At 40.7% G+C, this 17204-nt stretch overlaps 1 protein-coding gene across 2 annotated transcripts in view; it reads right to left on the bottom strand.

Annotated features, from left to right (window-relative positions):
• The window catches only part of LOC111160974 (leucine rich repeats and calponin homology domain containing 2), a 99553-nt gene extending 97867 nt beyond the window's left edge, over positions 1-1686 (bottom strand). For both annotated transcript variants that reach the window (XM_022524387.1, XM_022524388.1), the window contains exon 1: positions 1338-1686. In XM_022524387.1, coding sequence (XP_022380095.1) covers positions 1338-1686 — 349 coding nt within the window. The remainder of the gene's footprint in view (positions 1-1337) is intronic.
• Between the last annotated feature and the right edge of the window lie 15518 nt (positions 1687-17204).

Genomic DNA, 17204 nt, shown 5'->3' with positions numbered 1-17204 from the left:
TATATTCATAAATATGTGAACATATTGTTTAGGAAATCTGTTCAGAGTGAAGGAGTAAATACTCAAACATGCTTTCCAAAATACAAAATCAGTGATCGATTACGCATTCATAGTTCTTAGTAATTCCTAAAAGAGTAACTGGGTAGAAAGCTTCATTTTAGGCTTTGCTCCTCTCCCCAACCTCCTCCAAACACATACCTAAATTTCATATTCAGAAACTGAATACACTGAAATAGTGTTATTCTGAAAATAAGAGGCCTTTTATTACTAATCATTATAGGTGAATTTACTTACTGTACTGTTTCAAAATTACTACACCTATCAAAATAATTTTGTCCATGATTTCTTTGAGCAAAGCAAATATAAAAGATAACAAATGCAAAGATTATAAAAAGCAAGAAACCCTTTCATCAAACCAAAACGTATTTAAAATAATCAGCATTGGTTTATAAGGCAGAGAGGAAAGAGTATGTTCATAACAAAAATTGCCATCCACAACAAAGAGTACCAGAGAGTATATGAAGAACGCTACAATAGCCAATTTCTCAACCAAAACGATAGGCCATTAGCCCACAACTCCCTAAAGAATAGAGTTAATTTTGTTTCTCAGAAATGCCCTCAAATTTTTTGGCTATTTCTGCTATAAAAATTAAGACTCTAACATAACTCAAAACAAGGATCCTTTCCCCTAGTAACCAGACATGTTAGTGATTGATGATTTCATTTGCCATTGCAACAAATACTAATTTAACCACCACTACCTTCTCAACACCAGGAAAATGAAAGGCATACGTGACCAGAAGGCAAGAATATACTAAAATGATTAAAATACACACACAAAATATCACGTAAAACCCGTGGCAATGCTTCTGCTGTACGAAGAAAAGGAATATGCCATTCTTCCAGACACATATGCCTTTAAAGAATATGTGTAGCTTGTGATTTTATGTATTGTCTCCCCCCCCCCCCCCCCGAGAAAGATGAGAAAGAACATCCGAGAGAGTTGAAAGAAGTGCATTAAGGAAGGTGTCAATACCTCCCTCCCTACTCCTTACTGGGGAAACTCGCTTTAACAATAATGCTCTTTCACCTCTCACAACGCGCCGGATTTCCATACATCCTTCAGTCACCAACCCCCTCCCCCTCCACGACCACCACCATTCCCTTCTCTCTCCCTCACATTCACGAGAACAGGCTGCTCCGACTTTGTCAGTCTCGCCGCCCCCGCGAACCCGCCCAGACCAGCAGAGTCCAACAACGCAGCCACGCAGCCACCCACACCCCCCACCTCCTCCTTCGGAGCCCAGCTTCCCCTCCCCCGCACCCCGTCCTGTCACCTGCTTGGGTGGTGTCCGTCAGGTCGTAGCCGCTGCCCGGGAAGTCTCGGAGTTTCCTACCACTGAGGCTCAGGATGCCGGAGTTGCCCGCCTCCTCCAGGGCCCGGTCCAGGCTCCTCACGGTGTGTTGAGGCTGCAGGCTCCCCGGGTTCCACTGCGGCCCGTTGGGGAACGGCTGACCGAAAAGAGTCGGTACCGGGATGGGCACCACCAGGGTCCCGCCGCCGCCGCCGCCTCCCCCTCCGACTCCGCCACCTCCCCCTCCGGCTGCGCTACCGCCACCGCTACTTCCACCTCCACCACAACCGCCGCCCCCACTGTTAACACCACCTCCCTGACTCGCCGCCATGTTCCTGGGAGAGAGAATAGCCCCCGACAATACTCTCAGCTTGTGCCGCGAGTGTAGGGGCTTCTTAGGACGCATGCGCAGACTGGGGGGGGGTGCAGACGGAGAGAGAGGTAGAGGGTGGGAAGGAACCAGGGGGCGGACTGGGAGGAGGTGTTGGCTAGAGAAGAGACGGTGTTCCAACGTGCAGAACGCTCGCTTTAAGAAATGTGTGATCAGAGGAAGGATGCTAAATCTCGGTTCCGCTGCTTTGGGTACCAAGATCTTGCGAAGCGACACCAGCTTAACCACAGGTCATTTAGCGGTCTGTCCCCAGATCTCTAAATTGCTTCACCTTTCTCGCTCTGCAAAACAAAGGCAAATAGGGGTGAAAGGGATCCGTTTCAGAATATATTGAAACGCCATTTAGAAGGACTATAAGCCATCTTATTGAAACGCTTATTGCAAATGCCTCAGGAATTGTTTACGAGTGTTGACAGGGAGAGAAACGGTGGAGGGTCATTTGGGGAGGGAAACCGGTGGAGAACCGAGTTTTAAGCATATACGAATTTTGCCATAATTTAGAATTCCAAAATAGGAAAAGACTTTTTAAATGTTTTCAAGGAAGCCTCTCGTTTCAGTATATGTGGGTCTCAGCCAAAGTGCTGCCTTCCAAAACTTGGAAAAGTTCTCTGCATTCTGTTCTATCACTCTTTGAAGTTGTGCCAAGATCTCCAAAATATCTCAGGTTTCTTCTCATCATGTCAGTATGGCTCATGGAAAACTCTTCGATCATTAAGCAACCTTAAAGTTTACTTTCGAAATTAAAGTTTTGGTTTTAAATGGAATTCTGTAGGTTTAACACTGGGAATAATAAGCTAATCAATCTTCGATTTTAGGAGGTCATTTTTAGAACCTGAACCCAACAATTCAGGCCACTGTTAACCCTTCTCTACCCACTCAGAATACTCAAAACTTTTTCAATGATTGTAAAGAGACCCCTCCCCGCAAGAAAACTATCCGAATATTTGGGCATATTCAATCATCATCAATTTGAATATCCAATGCATCTCTTACATCCATTTCAATTTGAGCAATCTGCCAACAATCTTCTTTTCTTAGAAATCACAAAAGTTTATCTGCCATTGGCTCTACTTTGGGGAGAAATGCAAGAAAAAAATTTGTGGCCATCCATACAGGTTACTTAAAATGAGTATGTTGCAAGAAATTACATTTACCATATGCATGACCCACAGAAGGAACAGAACTGAGAATCAGACTCTACAATGAATTAGCTAGCTATTTAAACCCACTGGCGTCAGAAAGAAATGTTGTACCTTATATCTCATCTTTATATCACAAATCAAATCAAGTATTGATTGAGAACTTCCAGAATCAAGAAGCGGAGGGGAGAAACTAAATTTATTACTTAGAGAAAAGACTAGAAAAGGAATGATTTTAATAATAATTAGCCAATTAGAATTTTGACATTATTTAAAAGGATGTATTGGACTCCAGGAAAAATATCCCCTCATACCTGTCAAGTGTAAAAGGTGTAAAACCAGTGTAAAAAACAAATTTAAGAAGTAAAGTAATCTTTCATAAAATTAAAAGAGAGTCTAAGTAAAAAGCAGGAAGCCTGCAAAGTAGGTTAGGTGTACATGAAAATCATACAAAATAACACATTCTAGAGCTCTTTCACAAGAACACCAAGGCCATAAGGAGTATTAAAATATAAACTGAGACATATTTTAAAAATTTAAAAGTTGGTTTGAGCATTTATCAATTTAAGTTTAGACAATGCCAAACCGGAAGTGGCTAGGAGTACTCTGCCAACAGGAACCAAGGGAAAAACATGTACAAAAATGGGAAAGCGAAGAAAGGAAATTGTCTGATTGGCTATAACTTAAAGCTAGTTGGGTGTTTGTGATTGGTTGTCCTTCGCATTTTGATTTCATAACCTTGAGGCATTTATAGGTTTAGATTTTGGTATGCTTAAGTAAGTCACCTTAGCAATAGAACCACCTCAGTCTAATGTCCCCCTTGTTTTGTTAACAGGTTTAGAAGAGTATGAAATTTGGAAATTTGTTCCAACCACCTAACTGACCGTGTAATACTCAGAAAAGTATCTTAAAAATCTCTATATGTCAGTTTCCTTGTAAGTAACATTAGAAAATAACATGAAGAACATTTAAAATAGTACTTAATAAAAAATAAAAATAGTGCTTACTGTTTGCCAAAATTGCTTTGCATATACTGTCATTCAATCTTCATAACAACCCTGTAAAATAAGTACTATTATTCTTCCATTTTACAGATGAGGAAAATAGTATATAGTTCACATAAGACTGTTCTAAGAATAAATAAGATCACCTATGAGTTACTACTCTATGCCAAGAAACTATTCTCTGCAAGGAATAGTATAGCATTAGGTACTCAATAAATATTAATCTCTTTATTATACCCTTGATGCTTTCTTAAAAGAAAACTAAATAATAAGAAACATACAAATAGAAGAAGTCAAGAAGAAAATCAGTTAATTTCTTGATAATTGTGCACAAAAAGATATTTGACATATTGCATAAATTTTTTTGCTTCAAGTCTATAGCGCAGAATATTTTACAGTGGTTACCACTTCAATGTTATTTTTGATCTGGATGTTGGTAATTGGTTAAATTACAGTCAATACTCAGCATTATCCAAGCCAAACTTAGAAAACAAATGTTGATAAATCAACAGGACTAGATGATATATATCAAAGATTACAGAAGGAAAACAAGGGGTTTTGAACAAAACATGCAGCCTCTATTAAATAAAGTGCTGGCAAATGACACAGGTGACTTTTACTCAAAAGAACTCTAAAGGGGACTTCTGAAATTCCAGGCCAGTTTATAGTCACTGCTATTCCAAGCAAACGGTTAGGTACCCAACATCTCTAAATAATATAGAGGAGGAAAAGCACAGTCCAAATTTCCAAATTCTTCTGTTAGAGAGCAAGATTATTGGGATAGACTGTAGAATGTTCTTACCAGTCTGTAAATCAAAAGTGAGATATGTTTCACCTCAGGCTCTAGAGCAAGTTAATGATCCTAGGATTAAATAGATCAAACTATAGTATGAATTTTTGTTTTCCATCCTGGTTAGGATCCAGGAGAGAGCCATGGGAGTCTCTGCAGTTTTTTCCCTGAAAGTATCAGCTCAATTAAATACTAAATCCAGAGAGGGGGGTGGATGCCTGGCTGGTTTAGTCGGTAGAGCATGATACTCTTGATCTCAGGGTCATGAGTTCAAGGCCATGTTGGACATAGAGCTTACTTAAAATAAATAAATAAATTCAGGTGGGGGCAGGGAGTGCCTAGATAGCTCAGTCTGTTGGGTGTCTGTTTCAGCTCAGATCATGATCCCAGGGTCCTGGGATCGAGCCCCGCATCAGGCTTCCTGCTCAGTGGAGAGTCTGCTTCTCCCTCTGCATCTCCCCCTGGCTTGTGCTCTCTCTCACTCAAATGGATAAATAAAATCTTTTTTTTTTTTTAAATTCAGGGGGAAAAATAAGAAATGGTGAGTATCATCAAGATATATATCAGAAACCCTAAAAAAAATATTTTTTAAAGATTGTATTTATTTATTTGACAGACAGAGATCACAAGTAGGCAGAGAGGCAGGCAGAGTGTGGGAGGAAGCAGGCTCCCCACTGAGCAGAAAGCCCACGTGGGGCTTGATCCCAGGACCCTGAGAACATGACCTGATCTGAAGGCAGAGGCTTAACCCAGTGAGCCACCCAGATGCCCCAAAAAACTATTTTTTTTAAATCAACAAGGATATATATATATATTTTTTAAGATTTTAAGTAATCTCTACACCCAAGATGAGGCTTGAACTTATAGCCCCAGGATGAAGAGTCATGTGTTTTACTGACTAAGCCAGCCAGGAGTCCCTGCAAAAGCTATTAATATACCCCATGCTGAACTATTTCACAGCTGCAGCTAGAATGAGATACGCAGTTCTGCTCACTCCAATCTCAGTACAACTCCTGAATTAGAGAAAGCCCTGAGAAGTACACCTAAAATGATTAGAGAAATGGGGAACGGGGAAACTCACTTGGCCCTCCTCTAGTAACTTGATCTTCGGTCCCTTCCCAAATCCCTGTTCTGGTATGGGACCTTCAGAGGACTATAGATTAACTTATTTTAACATAATTTATAGCACACTATTTACAACATCCCTGATCCTCCTTTGCCTGTCTGTCTTTGTTTCTACCCATGCAGATAAACCCTTTGCACTGCTTTAGCCAGTCTTAACAAACTCACTAATCCCAAAGATAATATTTATTAACTTGAAAGAGATTTGGGCAAATGTATCAACGATCACTATTACTTAAAAGGAGCTATTATGTACCTAGTTTTCAGTGCTGACATCAGCAAGCACTATTATATTCTATCTTGTTTAGAATCCCTGCTATGACACTTACAAGATGTGAGATAGACAAGTCTTACCTCTCAAAGTTTCGATTCCTCATCTATAGACCAGAAATCATAACACTATTAGCTATTGCATAGGATTATATGAGGATTACATGAGATAATTACTTAAACACCTACCATATTATAGAGGTTATTATTATCTTTTTTCTAGGTTCACTTTGTCACTAGAACACTGACCTAGTGAACCATGAATTATCAGCATGGCACTTCTTTTTTTTTTTTTTTAAGATTTTATTTATTTATTTGACAGACAGAGATCACAAGTAGGCAAAATGCCTGGAAGAAAAAGAGGGGGAAGTAGGCTCCCTGCTAAGCAGAGAGCCCAATGCGGGGCTCGATCCCAAGACCCTGGGATCATGACCTGAGCCCAAAGCAGAGGCTTTAACCCACTGAGCCATCCAGCCACCCCAGCATGGTACTTCTTAAATTCTTTTGTACTATTGTGCCACCAGCGCTAACAAACATTTTCCTTTGTGCTGCTGTGGAGGTTATAACCTTGTTCATTCACCCCAAATTTCCACCTCTCCTAACTTTGGTGTTATCGTTATGATCCCATAACCTGATTCCAATTCCTGTTTAATGTCTCTAATGCAATTCCAGATTTTGACCTCTGTGTTTCTAGTATGTTAACCTGATATCATGAAATCCATTTAAATATCTGATCCAGGGGCGCCTGGGTGGCTCAGTGGGTTAAAGCCTCTGCCTTCGGCTTAGGTCATGATTTCAGGGTCCTGGGATCGAGCCCCGCATCAGGCTCTCTGCTCGGCGGGAAGCCTGCTTCCTCCTCTCTCTGCCTGCCTCTCTGCCTACTTGTGATCTCTCTCTGTCAAATAAATAAATAAAATCTTTTTAAAAAATAAATAAATAAATAAATAAATAAATATCTGATCCAGGGGGCGCCTGGGTGGATCAGTGGGTTGAAGCCCCTGCCTTCTGCTCAGGTCAGGATCCCAGGGTCCTGGGATCGAGCCCCGCATCGGGCTCTCTGCTCAGCGGGGAGCATGCTTCCTCCTCTCTCTCTCTCTCTCTGCCTGCCTCTCTGCCTACTTATGATCGCTCTCTGTGTGTGAAATAAATAAAAAACCTTAAAAAAATTAAATATAAAAAAAAATCTGATCCAAATCCTCCATAAAAATGTATCTCAAAATGGGACACCAGCCTGGCTCAGTGAGTAGAGCATGTGACTCTTGATCTTGATCTTGGGGTCCTGAGTTTAAGCCCCACATTGGGGATAGAGTTTACTTAAAAACAAAACAAAAAATAAGCATGTGTGTGTGTGTGTGTGTGTGTGTGTGTATTAAATATTTTGTTTCATGTAAGTGACATAAGTCTGCTAAACATCCTGAAGAGCTTTCTTATTAGAGAAGCACGTAAAAGATATAGAACGTAGAATTTTGCTAGTTTAGCTTGGCCAAAAGAAAGTAAATAAAACATCACATTAGATTATTAAAACTGTAGGGGCGCCTGGGTGGCTCAGTCAGTTAAGTGTCTGCCTTTGGCTCAGGTCATGATCCCAGGGTCCTGAGATTGAGCCCGTATTGAGCTCTCTGTTCAGTGGGGAGCCTGCTTCTCCCTCTCCTCCTTACTCCTGCTCTCTCTCACTATCTCTGTCTCTCTCTCAAATAAATAAATAAGATCTTTTTTAAAAAAGGTTATTAAAACTGTATTGTCCAATTAGAAAACATAAAATTGAAGGTTTTTTTTTTATTCTTCTTTAGCATTACATTAGATAGTCTCCTTTTTATATATAAACATGGATACATACCAAATGCTTTTTAGGCAATCTTCTCTTGTAAAATTATTTTCCTCTTCTTGCAGTATGTGAGAGAGAATGATGAAGTTGGGCCTTTTTAAGCCAAATCCAAATTCCTAATAGGAAAGCCTAGGTAACAATCATACTTCCCAGAAGCAGGCTATGCCTGTAATAGAGAAAAACAGACATTAGTGACATTTCAGTAAAACATATTAAAAGAATTATGATATCATGGGGCACCTGGGTGGCTCACTGGGTTAAAGCATCTGCCTTCGGCTCAGGTCATGATCCCGGGGTCCTGGGATCGAACCCCACATCAGGCTCTCTGCTCAGCAGGGAGCCTGTTTCCCCCCTCTCTCTCTGCCTGCCTCTCTGCCTACTTGTGATCTCTGTCTGTCAAATAAATAAAAATAAAATCTTTAAAAAAAAAAAAGAATTATGATATCAGGCTAGATTAAAACCTCAGGAGAAAATATAAATTCCAAAAGGGTTTAGATTCTTTATTTAATTAAATAGAATGATATAGAAATGTGTGGCCCAAAATCTGTGTATAAAATGAAGGTTATGGGGCACCTGGCTAGCTCTATCAGTCTAGCACGTGACTCTTGATCTTAGGGTCATGAGTTCAAGCCTCACGCTGGGCATGGAGATAACTTAAAAAAAAATGGAAGGTTGCAACGAAATGATAAAGAATCAAGTTGGACATCCACCAAGGTTTAATTACATGTATTCACCTTAAAATTTGGTTCAAATCATCCTTATTATATGTAGCATTTATTTCATGTGAAGTATGCCTGGTTTACAGGTTTATGTTTTTTGCTTCTCCCAATAAAATAAATGTATGACAAAAATCTCCTGGGAGTGTGACTGAGGTTTCACCTGGTGGCAGTATACCCAAATTATGAGCATTTTGTTTTGTTTTGCTTTGGGGTTTTTTGTTTGTTTGTTTTTGGTTTGATGATGAAAGTCCTTTTAAAGTCGGTATTTATAAACCTAAAGCTCCAGGGGCCCCTTGCTGGTTTGGTTGGCAGAGCATGTGACACTTGACAGGACTGTGAGTTCGACCCCACATTGAGTATACAGATTACTTGAAGAAAAATAAAAGTCTTGGGGCGCCTGGGTGGCTCAGTGGGTTAAAGCCTCTGCCTTCGGCTCAGGTCATGATCCCAGAGTCCTGGGATCGAGCCCCACATCGGGCTCTCTGCTCAGCAGGGAGCCTGCTTCCTCCTCCTCTCTCTCTCTCTCTCTGCCTACTTGTGATCTCTGTCAAATAAATAAATAAAAAATCTTTAAAAAAAAAAAAAAGTCTTATAAACCTAAAGCTCTAAAGTGATAACTGGGTCACACATGACCCTAAAATCTAGTTTTTCCTCTCCATGTGGCAACAAAACAATTTCTTCTTGACTACAGTCAGAATCATGACCCCAGTTAGCCTATGTGTAGGTTGTCAGAAAGAAGATCTTAGATCAGGAAGAAGACAAGGAGGTTCACTCTCACCAACTCATTGAACATTGTACTGAAGTTTCCAGGCAGAGTTAGAAGAGAAAAAAAGAAGGAAAGAAGGAAAGACGGAAAGAAAGAAAGAGAGAGAGAAAGAAAGAAAGAGAGAGAGGGGGAGGGATAAAAGGGGGCATGAAGGTAAGAGGGTAAGGGACATGGGGAGAGGGAAGAAAGGAGGGAGAAAGGGAGGCAAAGGTAAGAGGGAGAGTTTGAGGCAGACAAGCATCCAGATTGGAAAGGAGTCTTCATTCACAGATGATATGATCATCTATGCAGAAAATCCAATGGACTGTACAAAAGAGCTACAAGAACAGATAAAATGAGTTTGACACAGTTGCAGAATAGAAAGACACTAAAAACTACAAACCACTGCTAAAAAAGATTAAATAAGTCATAAATGGAGATAGGTGATAGATATCATCTTCAAGGGTAAGAAGACAATATTTGTATGATGTCAGTTCCCCCCAAAGCCTCATTTTCTAGAAAATGGCAAGCTAATTCTCAAATTCACATAAAAATGCAAAGGATCTAAAATAGTGAACATAATTTGGAAAAAGAAGGACAAAGTTGGAGGACTAAGAATACCAAAATTCAAGACAAAGATACACTATTCAAAACAGTGAGGTACTGGTTTAAAAAGACAGCAATAGGGGCACCTGTGTTGCTCAGTTGTTTAAGCATCTGACTCTATTTCAGCTCAGGTCATGATATCAGGGTCATGAGACTGAGCCCCACGTCCGGCTCCATGCTCAACAGGGAGTCTGCTCAAGATTCTTTCTCTCTCCCTCTTCCTCTGCCCTACCTGCTCACACTCGCACACGCACTCTCTATGTTTCTGTGTAAAATAAATAAATAAATCTTTTTTTAAAAGTAAAAATAAAGGCAAATAAGTGGAAAAAAGATAGTTTCAACAAATGCTGCTAGCACAATTAAATATTCCTATGCAAAAATGCAAACATAGATCCATACCTCACATCACATGCAAACACAAACCAACCATGCATCATAGACTTAAATGTAAAACCTAAGACCTAAAATAAAACATAGGAGGAAATATTTGTGGCCTTGGTTTTAGGCAAAGATTTCTTAAGTATGACACCAATAACACAATCTGTAAAAAACTGGCAGATTTGACTTTATCAAAATTATAAATCTCTGTTCTTTGAAAGACAAAATTTCTTTTTTTTTTTTAATTTATTTATTTATTTGACAGAGAGAGAGAGAGACACAGTGAGAGAGGGAACACAAGCAGGGGGAGTGGGAGAGGGAGAAGCAGGCTTCCCACCAATCAGGGAGCCTGATGTAGGGCTCCATGTGGGACTCCATGCGGTGCTCTATCCCAGGACCCTGGGATCATGACCAGAGCTGAAGGCAGACACCTAACGACTGAGCCACCCACTTGCCCCGAAAGACAATGATTCTTGTTAAGGGAATGAAAAGGTAAACCACAGAAGGAGAGATTGTTATATTCACTATGCTAATCATGGTGAAGGTTGCATGGGGTATATACCATAATGTCCAAACTTACCAAACTGTATGCTTTCAACATGTGTAGTTCATTGTATGTCAATAATACCTCTATTGAAAGGTTAAAATTGGTAAATATTCATTGTAAAATGAACATGGAAAAGATTGTTTAAAATTAAAAGTTGAGTAAAATAAAAATACAAAAAATATTGAATAGGAAATTGATCCAAGAATTAAATTGGGTTAGTTGAACTCACTCTTAATATGCTTTCTCAACAAAAAGAGTCAGTGAAATGTAATTCTGAATCATATGTTTGCACACATAAGCAAGAAATCAACATTTTCAGGACACCTGGCTGGCTCATTCAGTGGAGCATGCAACTCTTGATCTCGGGTTCATGAGCTGAAGCCCCATGTTGGGCAAGGAGCCTACTTTAAAAAAAAAAAAAAGAAAGAAAGAAATCAACATGCTCTTAGAGTTCAAATACATGTTGTATCAAAATGGGTCACAATGTTAGAATAAAAATGGCCTAGACCCAATTAGGATCATTGAAGTAATATTGAATTCTAGCCCCTTGAAGAGTTAAAAAGGTAGTTGAAGAAGTAAGACTTGCATGTAATACACAGTTAAATCATCTATAGGGTCTATGTTTCTATTTATAATTGTAGTGGGAAATCAAAGAACTAAGAAAGTTAGAGAAATCTTCATGGCAAGGTTGCAATTTGATTTGAGCCTCGAAGGACAATGGGGCCGACAGAGGAGATAGAATATGACACCTCAGGAAGGGACAGAGACAGAAATGAACCTGTAGTGTTTTAGGGACAGTATGGAGCATGGCCCGACCAGAGCACAGGGGGCATGTTGGAAGGAATGAAAGACAAGCTTGCACAGGTAGGATGGAACTGGATTATAAAAGGTCTGATTGGATTCATGAGACAGATCTCTCAAAGAGGATATATCGTTATACTTGATGAGTTTAAGCAGGGAAAAACTAGAGTGGAGGAGATTCACTGTTACGGAAGACTGAGGCAGTGGTATTAGAAATGTTTAGGAAACAAATTCGAGAGATTTTATAAGAGGATTCCTCAAGACTTGGAAACAGATTAGACACGTATTTCTATCACATTATTAGTTCTATTCTTTGTTTCCTTGATATTTGATTGATATCCAGTGGGGTTTTTCTTTTCTTTCTTTCTTTCTTTTTTTTTTTTTAACTTTTTGGGTAGGGATAGACAAAAATTTTTTTTTAAATTTTTTTTTTTTTTTTTACAGAGAGAAAAAAAAAAAGTGGACGGAGAGGGGGGGGGGGGGGGGGGGAGCAGTGGGAAGCAGACTCCCCACTGAACAGAGAGCTCAATGCGGGGCTCGATCCCAGGACCCTGAGACCATGACCTGAGCTGAAGGCAGAGGCTCAACTCACTGAGCCACCCAGGCACCCCTGGGGCTTTTCTTTAAGATTTTATTTATTTCTTTGACAGAGAGAGACAGAGAGAGAGAGTGCACGAGGGAGCGCACAAGCAGGGGAGTGGCAGGCAAAGGAGAGGGAGAACAGGCTCCCAGCTGAGCAGGGATCCCCACGTGGGGCTGGATCACAGGACCCTGAGATCACGGACCTGAGCCAAAGGCAGACCATGGACCTGAGCCAAAGGCAGGCGCCTAACTGACTGAGCCGCCCAGGTACCCCGCCCCCATCACCTGGACTTATTACAGCAGCCTCCTAACTAGTCTCCCTCCTTCTGGTCTTGCCTCTCTCTGGTCCTTTCTATTCTCCACATTGTTGCCAGAGTGACTTCACAAAATGGTCACTTACTCTTAGACTTAATAAGGGAAGCCCTATTGCTGACAGAAGAAAGTTCGGTGGCCTTAGCATAGCATACAGGGCCTTTCCTGATTTGGCTCCTGCCTATTTCTCCAGTTTCATCTCTCATCCCTCACTTGTTTTTCTTTATGCTCTAGTCTAGTCATACTAAATTACTTACATTTCCCGCCACATACCGTGCTATTCCTCATGACCGAAATGAACTCCCCAAACTCTTTCCTCTGGGTAACTCCTACTCATCTTTCAGGATTCAATTTAGGCATCGCTTTTCTTTAACTTCTCATCAAAGCCTTTCTTTAACTTCTCATCACCTGGCTTCACTCCAGTTCACTTGGTTCTCAGAACATTCTGGGCTTATTTCTATTACATTAGTTGTTACAATATATCATCATTTTTTTGTCTTGTTACCTTCCCCTCAAATGTGAACTCCTAAAAGGCAGGGACCATGTCAAAATCACATTTCTGTTCTGGCACGTAGTTGATGTCCAAAGATATTTGTTGTATGAATAGAGGAATGCAAAGTTGACCATCACAGAAACCTCATGATCAACACCTTACACTGGGCTCTCGGACACCACTTAAAAGAGTCTGATCCCAACCCTTTTTGTGGTATACATATAGGCCTGTGAGGATTGTAGAATGATCCTTTTTTTTTCCCCCAGACTCATATTCTAAACTTGCCTCTCTCCACCTCACAGCTGGGATCATCTCTCTATCTTTGCATTCAACACAAAGCGGCTATGTTTCAAAGTTTTGTTACTTGCAACCCTAAGTTCCTTTCAGATTTACCATCCCATCTGAAGATACTAACAACTAATTTCACTCAATGTGACTGTTCCCTCCTGATTTCTAGGAGCCTCAGACTGCGGCCTTGTGAGCAACTAAATTCCACTGCTTACTGCCCCTAAGGCCAAATCCAAGAAAGGTTTTCTGGCTCATAAATTTTTCCTGCTGTTTGGAGTAGAGGGCACAGAGCCTGGGTGTCATAACAGAAAGTGCTAATCTGTACACCGGGTGTATTGAAGCATGTAAAGCCAATTCATAACATTCTGTGACACTTTTACGAGCTTAAAAGCATCTTGCCAGACCTATTCAAATTGTACGTATGTGGGAGAATGGTGCTCACAGCTATTTTTAGAGTTTTAGATCATCTTTTACAAATATGCCAAGGTACCCTCAGTAGTCTGTTAGAGATCAAAAATGTTTCCAAAGAAGTGTGCCAAGGTTCCAACTCCTTCTGATGTGGCAGGGCTGATTACAGACGCTTATTCTTATTGTGGGTTAAGAGGATGGGCAGCAGGTCCACCACCTTTCTAATAAAAGGCAAAGCAGATTTTAATCTGCTGACTCCAGAGAGAGGATCAGGAAGTGACAGGGAGCCACAGTTCTTGCAAATGGCTGGCAGTGGAAAATCTTAGGGGCTATGAGAGAGGGGAACTGGAGTTACTGAGAAGTCCATGTGCCACCTTTAGTGGAAATACTAGCAATATATATCGCTACCCCTCTTCGGGATATGCCTTTATCTATTGTCATCTCATCCTATTGTTCTTTCCTTCTTATCTGACCTTTGGGTCATCCATTCCCTGTAAGTCATTCCTGCCCTAACAGGTTTTAGTTAAAAACAAAATCACAGTCAATAATGTGTCACATCTCCTAAAATTGGTGACACAGTTGTGTACAGTTTCAATAGAAGGATGTAAATCGGGTTAAAGGAAATAATATCGGGGTCCTGGGTGGTTCAGTCGCTGGACATCTGCCTTTAGCTCGGGTCGTGATCCCAGGGTCCTGGGATTGAGCCTGGCATCGGGCTCTCTGCTTCAAGGGAGCCTGCTTCTCCCTCTAGGTCTCTCTCTCTCTCTCTGTCTGTCTCTCATGAATAAATAAATGATATCTTTTTTTAAAAAAAAAGGAAAAAATATCTTCCTTCTACATTTTTAAATTTATTTTTTATGTTATTTTTTTTAAGATTTTATTTTTTTATTTGACAGAGAGAGATCACAAGTAGGCAGAGAGGCAGGCAGAGACAGAGAGGGGAAGCAGGCTCCCTGCTGAGCAGAGAGCCCGATGTGGGGCTCGATCCCAGGACCCTGGGATCATGACCCGAGCCAAAGGCAGAGGCTTAACCCACTGAGCCACCCAGGCGCCCCGTTATTTTATCTTTTTAAAAAGATTTTATTTATTTATTTGTCAGAGAGAGAGAAAGCACAAGCAGGGGAAGCAGCAGGCAGAGGGGAAAGTGGGCTCCCCGCTGAGCAAGGAGCCCTATATGGGACTCCACCCAGGACCCTAAGATCATGACCTGAGGTGAAGGCAACCGCTTGACCAACTGAGTCAACCAGGTGTCCTCTACTTTTTTTTAAAAAAAGATTTTATTTATTTACTCGACAGAGAGAGAGAGAGCGAGCACAAGCAGGGGGAAGCAGCAGAGGGAGAGGGAGAAGCAGGCTCCCTGCTGAGCAGGGAGCATGGTGTGGGGCTTGATCCCAGGATCCTGGGTCATGACCTGCCACAAAGGCAAATGCTTAACCAACTGAGCCATCTAGGTGCCCCCTTCACTCTACTTTTTATTAGTCAAATATACCCAAATATTTGGTTCCAGCATTGGGGTTATACTTGAAGAGAATAGACACAAATATCTAGTGACTTTGAAGAAAAAGTCTTATAAACACCATTTTTTGGGAAAATTTAAAACTGTATTTCCCTAGGCAGTATTTCTTGACATGTAGTCTATGTACTATCCACATCAGAATTATCTGGGATGCTTGTTAAAATTTTAGATTCCTGAGATCAGTCCCAGACCTATTGAATCAGAGTCTCTGGGGATAGGACAAGGAAATCTATATTTTTAACATGCTCCCTAGGCCATTCTGTTGTACATTAAACCTTGAGAACTAATGGTTTAGAAAGCACATAATAATGACCTTCAGCTATTTGGAAGGGTTCTCATTTGGAAAAAGGGAAAGATTAATTTTGAGTTGCTCAAGAAAGGTAAAGATTAGTTTTGTGCTGCTCAAGAAGGCAGGCATTAAACTATGAGTGAAAGCTATAATAGAAAAGTGTTCAAAATGAGGACTGAGGAAGATTTTAAGAAAACAATTAGACATGGGGACGCCTGGGTGTCTCAGTCATTTAAGCATCTGACTCTTGGTTTCAGCTCAAGTCATGATCTCGGGGTTGTGGTATCCAACCCCAAGTTGGGCTCCTTGCTTGGTGGGCCATCAGTTTGGGATTCTCTCTGTCCTGTCCCTCTCCTGCTGCCCCCCCCCAGCTCATGCTCTCTATCTCTCTCTAAAATACATAAATAAACAAAATCTTACAACAATAACAATTAGACATACCCATCACTGAGTGACTTTCTTACACATCAGCATATTCTACACCTCTGGAAGTGTTCATATAGAGAGGACACAGGGCTGTCTTTAAAGCATGATGGAGTAGAGCTATTACACTGAGTGGGAAGTTGAACAAAGTGATTTCTTGAATCCCTTCTAGCTCATACATTTGATAAGTTTATGCAAAAACCTTCAAACTAGTAAGATGATGCTATGGCCTCCAAAGTTGGTCATTCTGATTTCTTTGCTCTTTCCTTTATTTAACATTTGTTTGTGAGCAACTAGTATGTACTGAATACTGTGTTAGTTTGTAGAGATACAATGGCCAATAGGCAAGAATGTTCCTGTCTTCATGGAATGTATAGTGTGGTGAGAGAAAAGGATAGAGCTGTGATTATAGAATGCTAAGCACTGTAGTGAAGGAAAGATAAGGTGTAAAGGGAACATAAAGAAGGGGCACCTAACTGTATTTGGGAGCCAGGGAATGCTTTTTGGAGGCGACAATATCTAAGTTGAGAACTCAACGATTGGCTGGAGTTAACAAAGCAAAGAGACAGAGAGGCACTTGGGCAAAGGACAGGTGGCAAGAGATAGCATACCCATTCAAGGAAATGGCTAGAACAAAAGTGCCAAGAGACACAAAGTGATACTGAAATGGTGTATGGGGTCCAAATCCCTCTGGGCCATAGATGGTAATAAAGACTTTGGATTTTATCTGGAAGGCAATGTGGAACCATTGAAGGGTTTTAAGAAGGAAAATAGGATGGTCAAATTTTCAGTACACAAAAAAACATTTTTTGGTGCACGAAAAATATTAGAAAGGAGACAGGACTGAAGACCTGGAGACCAATTACAAAAGGCTTGCTTCAGTTGTTCAGAAGAAAGACAACATTGCTTAGACCAGTGAAAGGGTATTGAAGATGAAGAGAAATAAATTTCTTGAGAAATAATTATAATTTATCATTGATAGGAGTTGGTGATAAATGGGATGAGAGTGAAGTAGGGGCAGGAATCAAGGAAAATTCTCAGGTTTATGACTGGAGACAAGGAAACAGGAACTGTAGGCTTTATGCAGAGAAGATGGACATGGTGAGGTCAACTTGGAACATGGTGAATTTTAGCAGCCTGTGAGCTATCCACATAAAGATAGACAATAGGCAGTTGGATATGTTGTAGCAAGAGAAGGAGC

This window comes from Enhydra lutris, unplaced genomic scaffold (assembly GCF_002288905.1).
Source record: "Enhydra lutris kenyoni isolate GAN:26980312 unplaced genomic scaffold, ASM228890v2 scaffoldscaffold80, whole genome shotgun sequence".
In the NCBI taxonomy this organism is placed as follows: domain Eukaryota; kingdom Metazoa; phylum Chordata; class Mammalia; order Carnivora; family Mustelidae; genus Enhydra; species Enhydra lutris.
The sequence above is the reverse complement of the archived record's forward strand: the minus strand, read 5'-3'. Positions and strand labels throughout refer to the sequence as shown.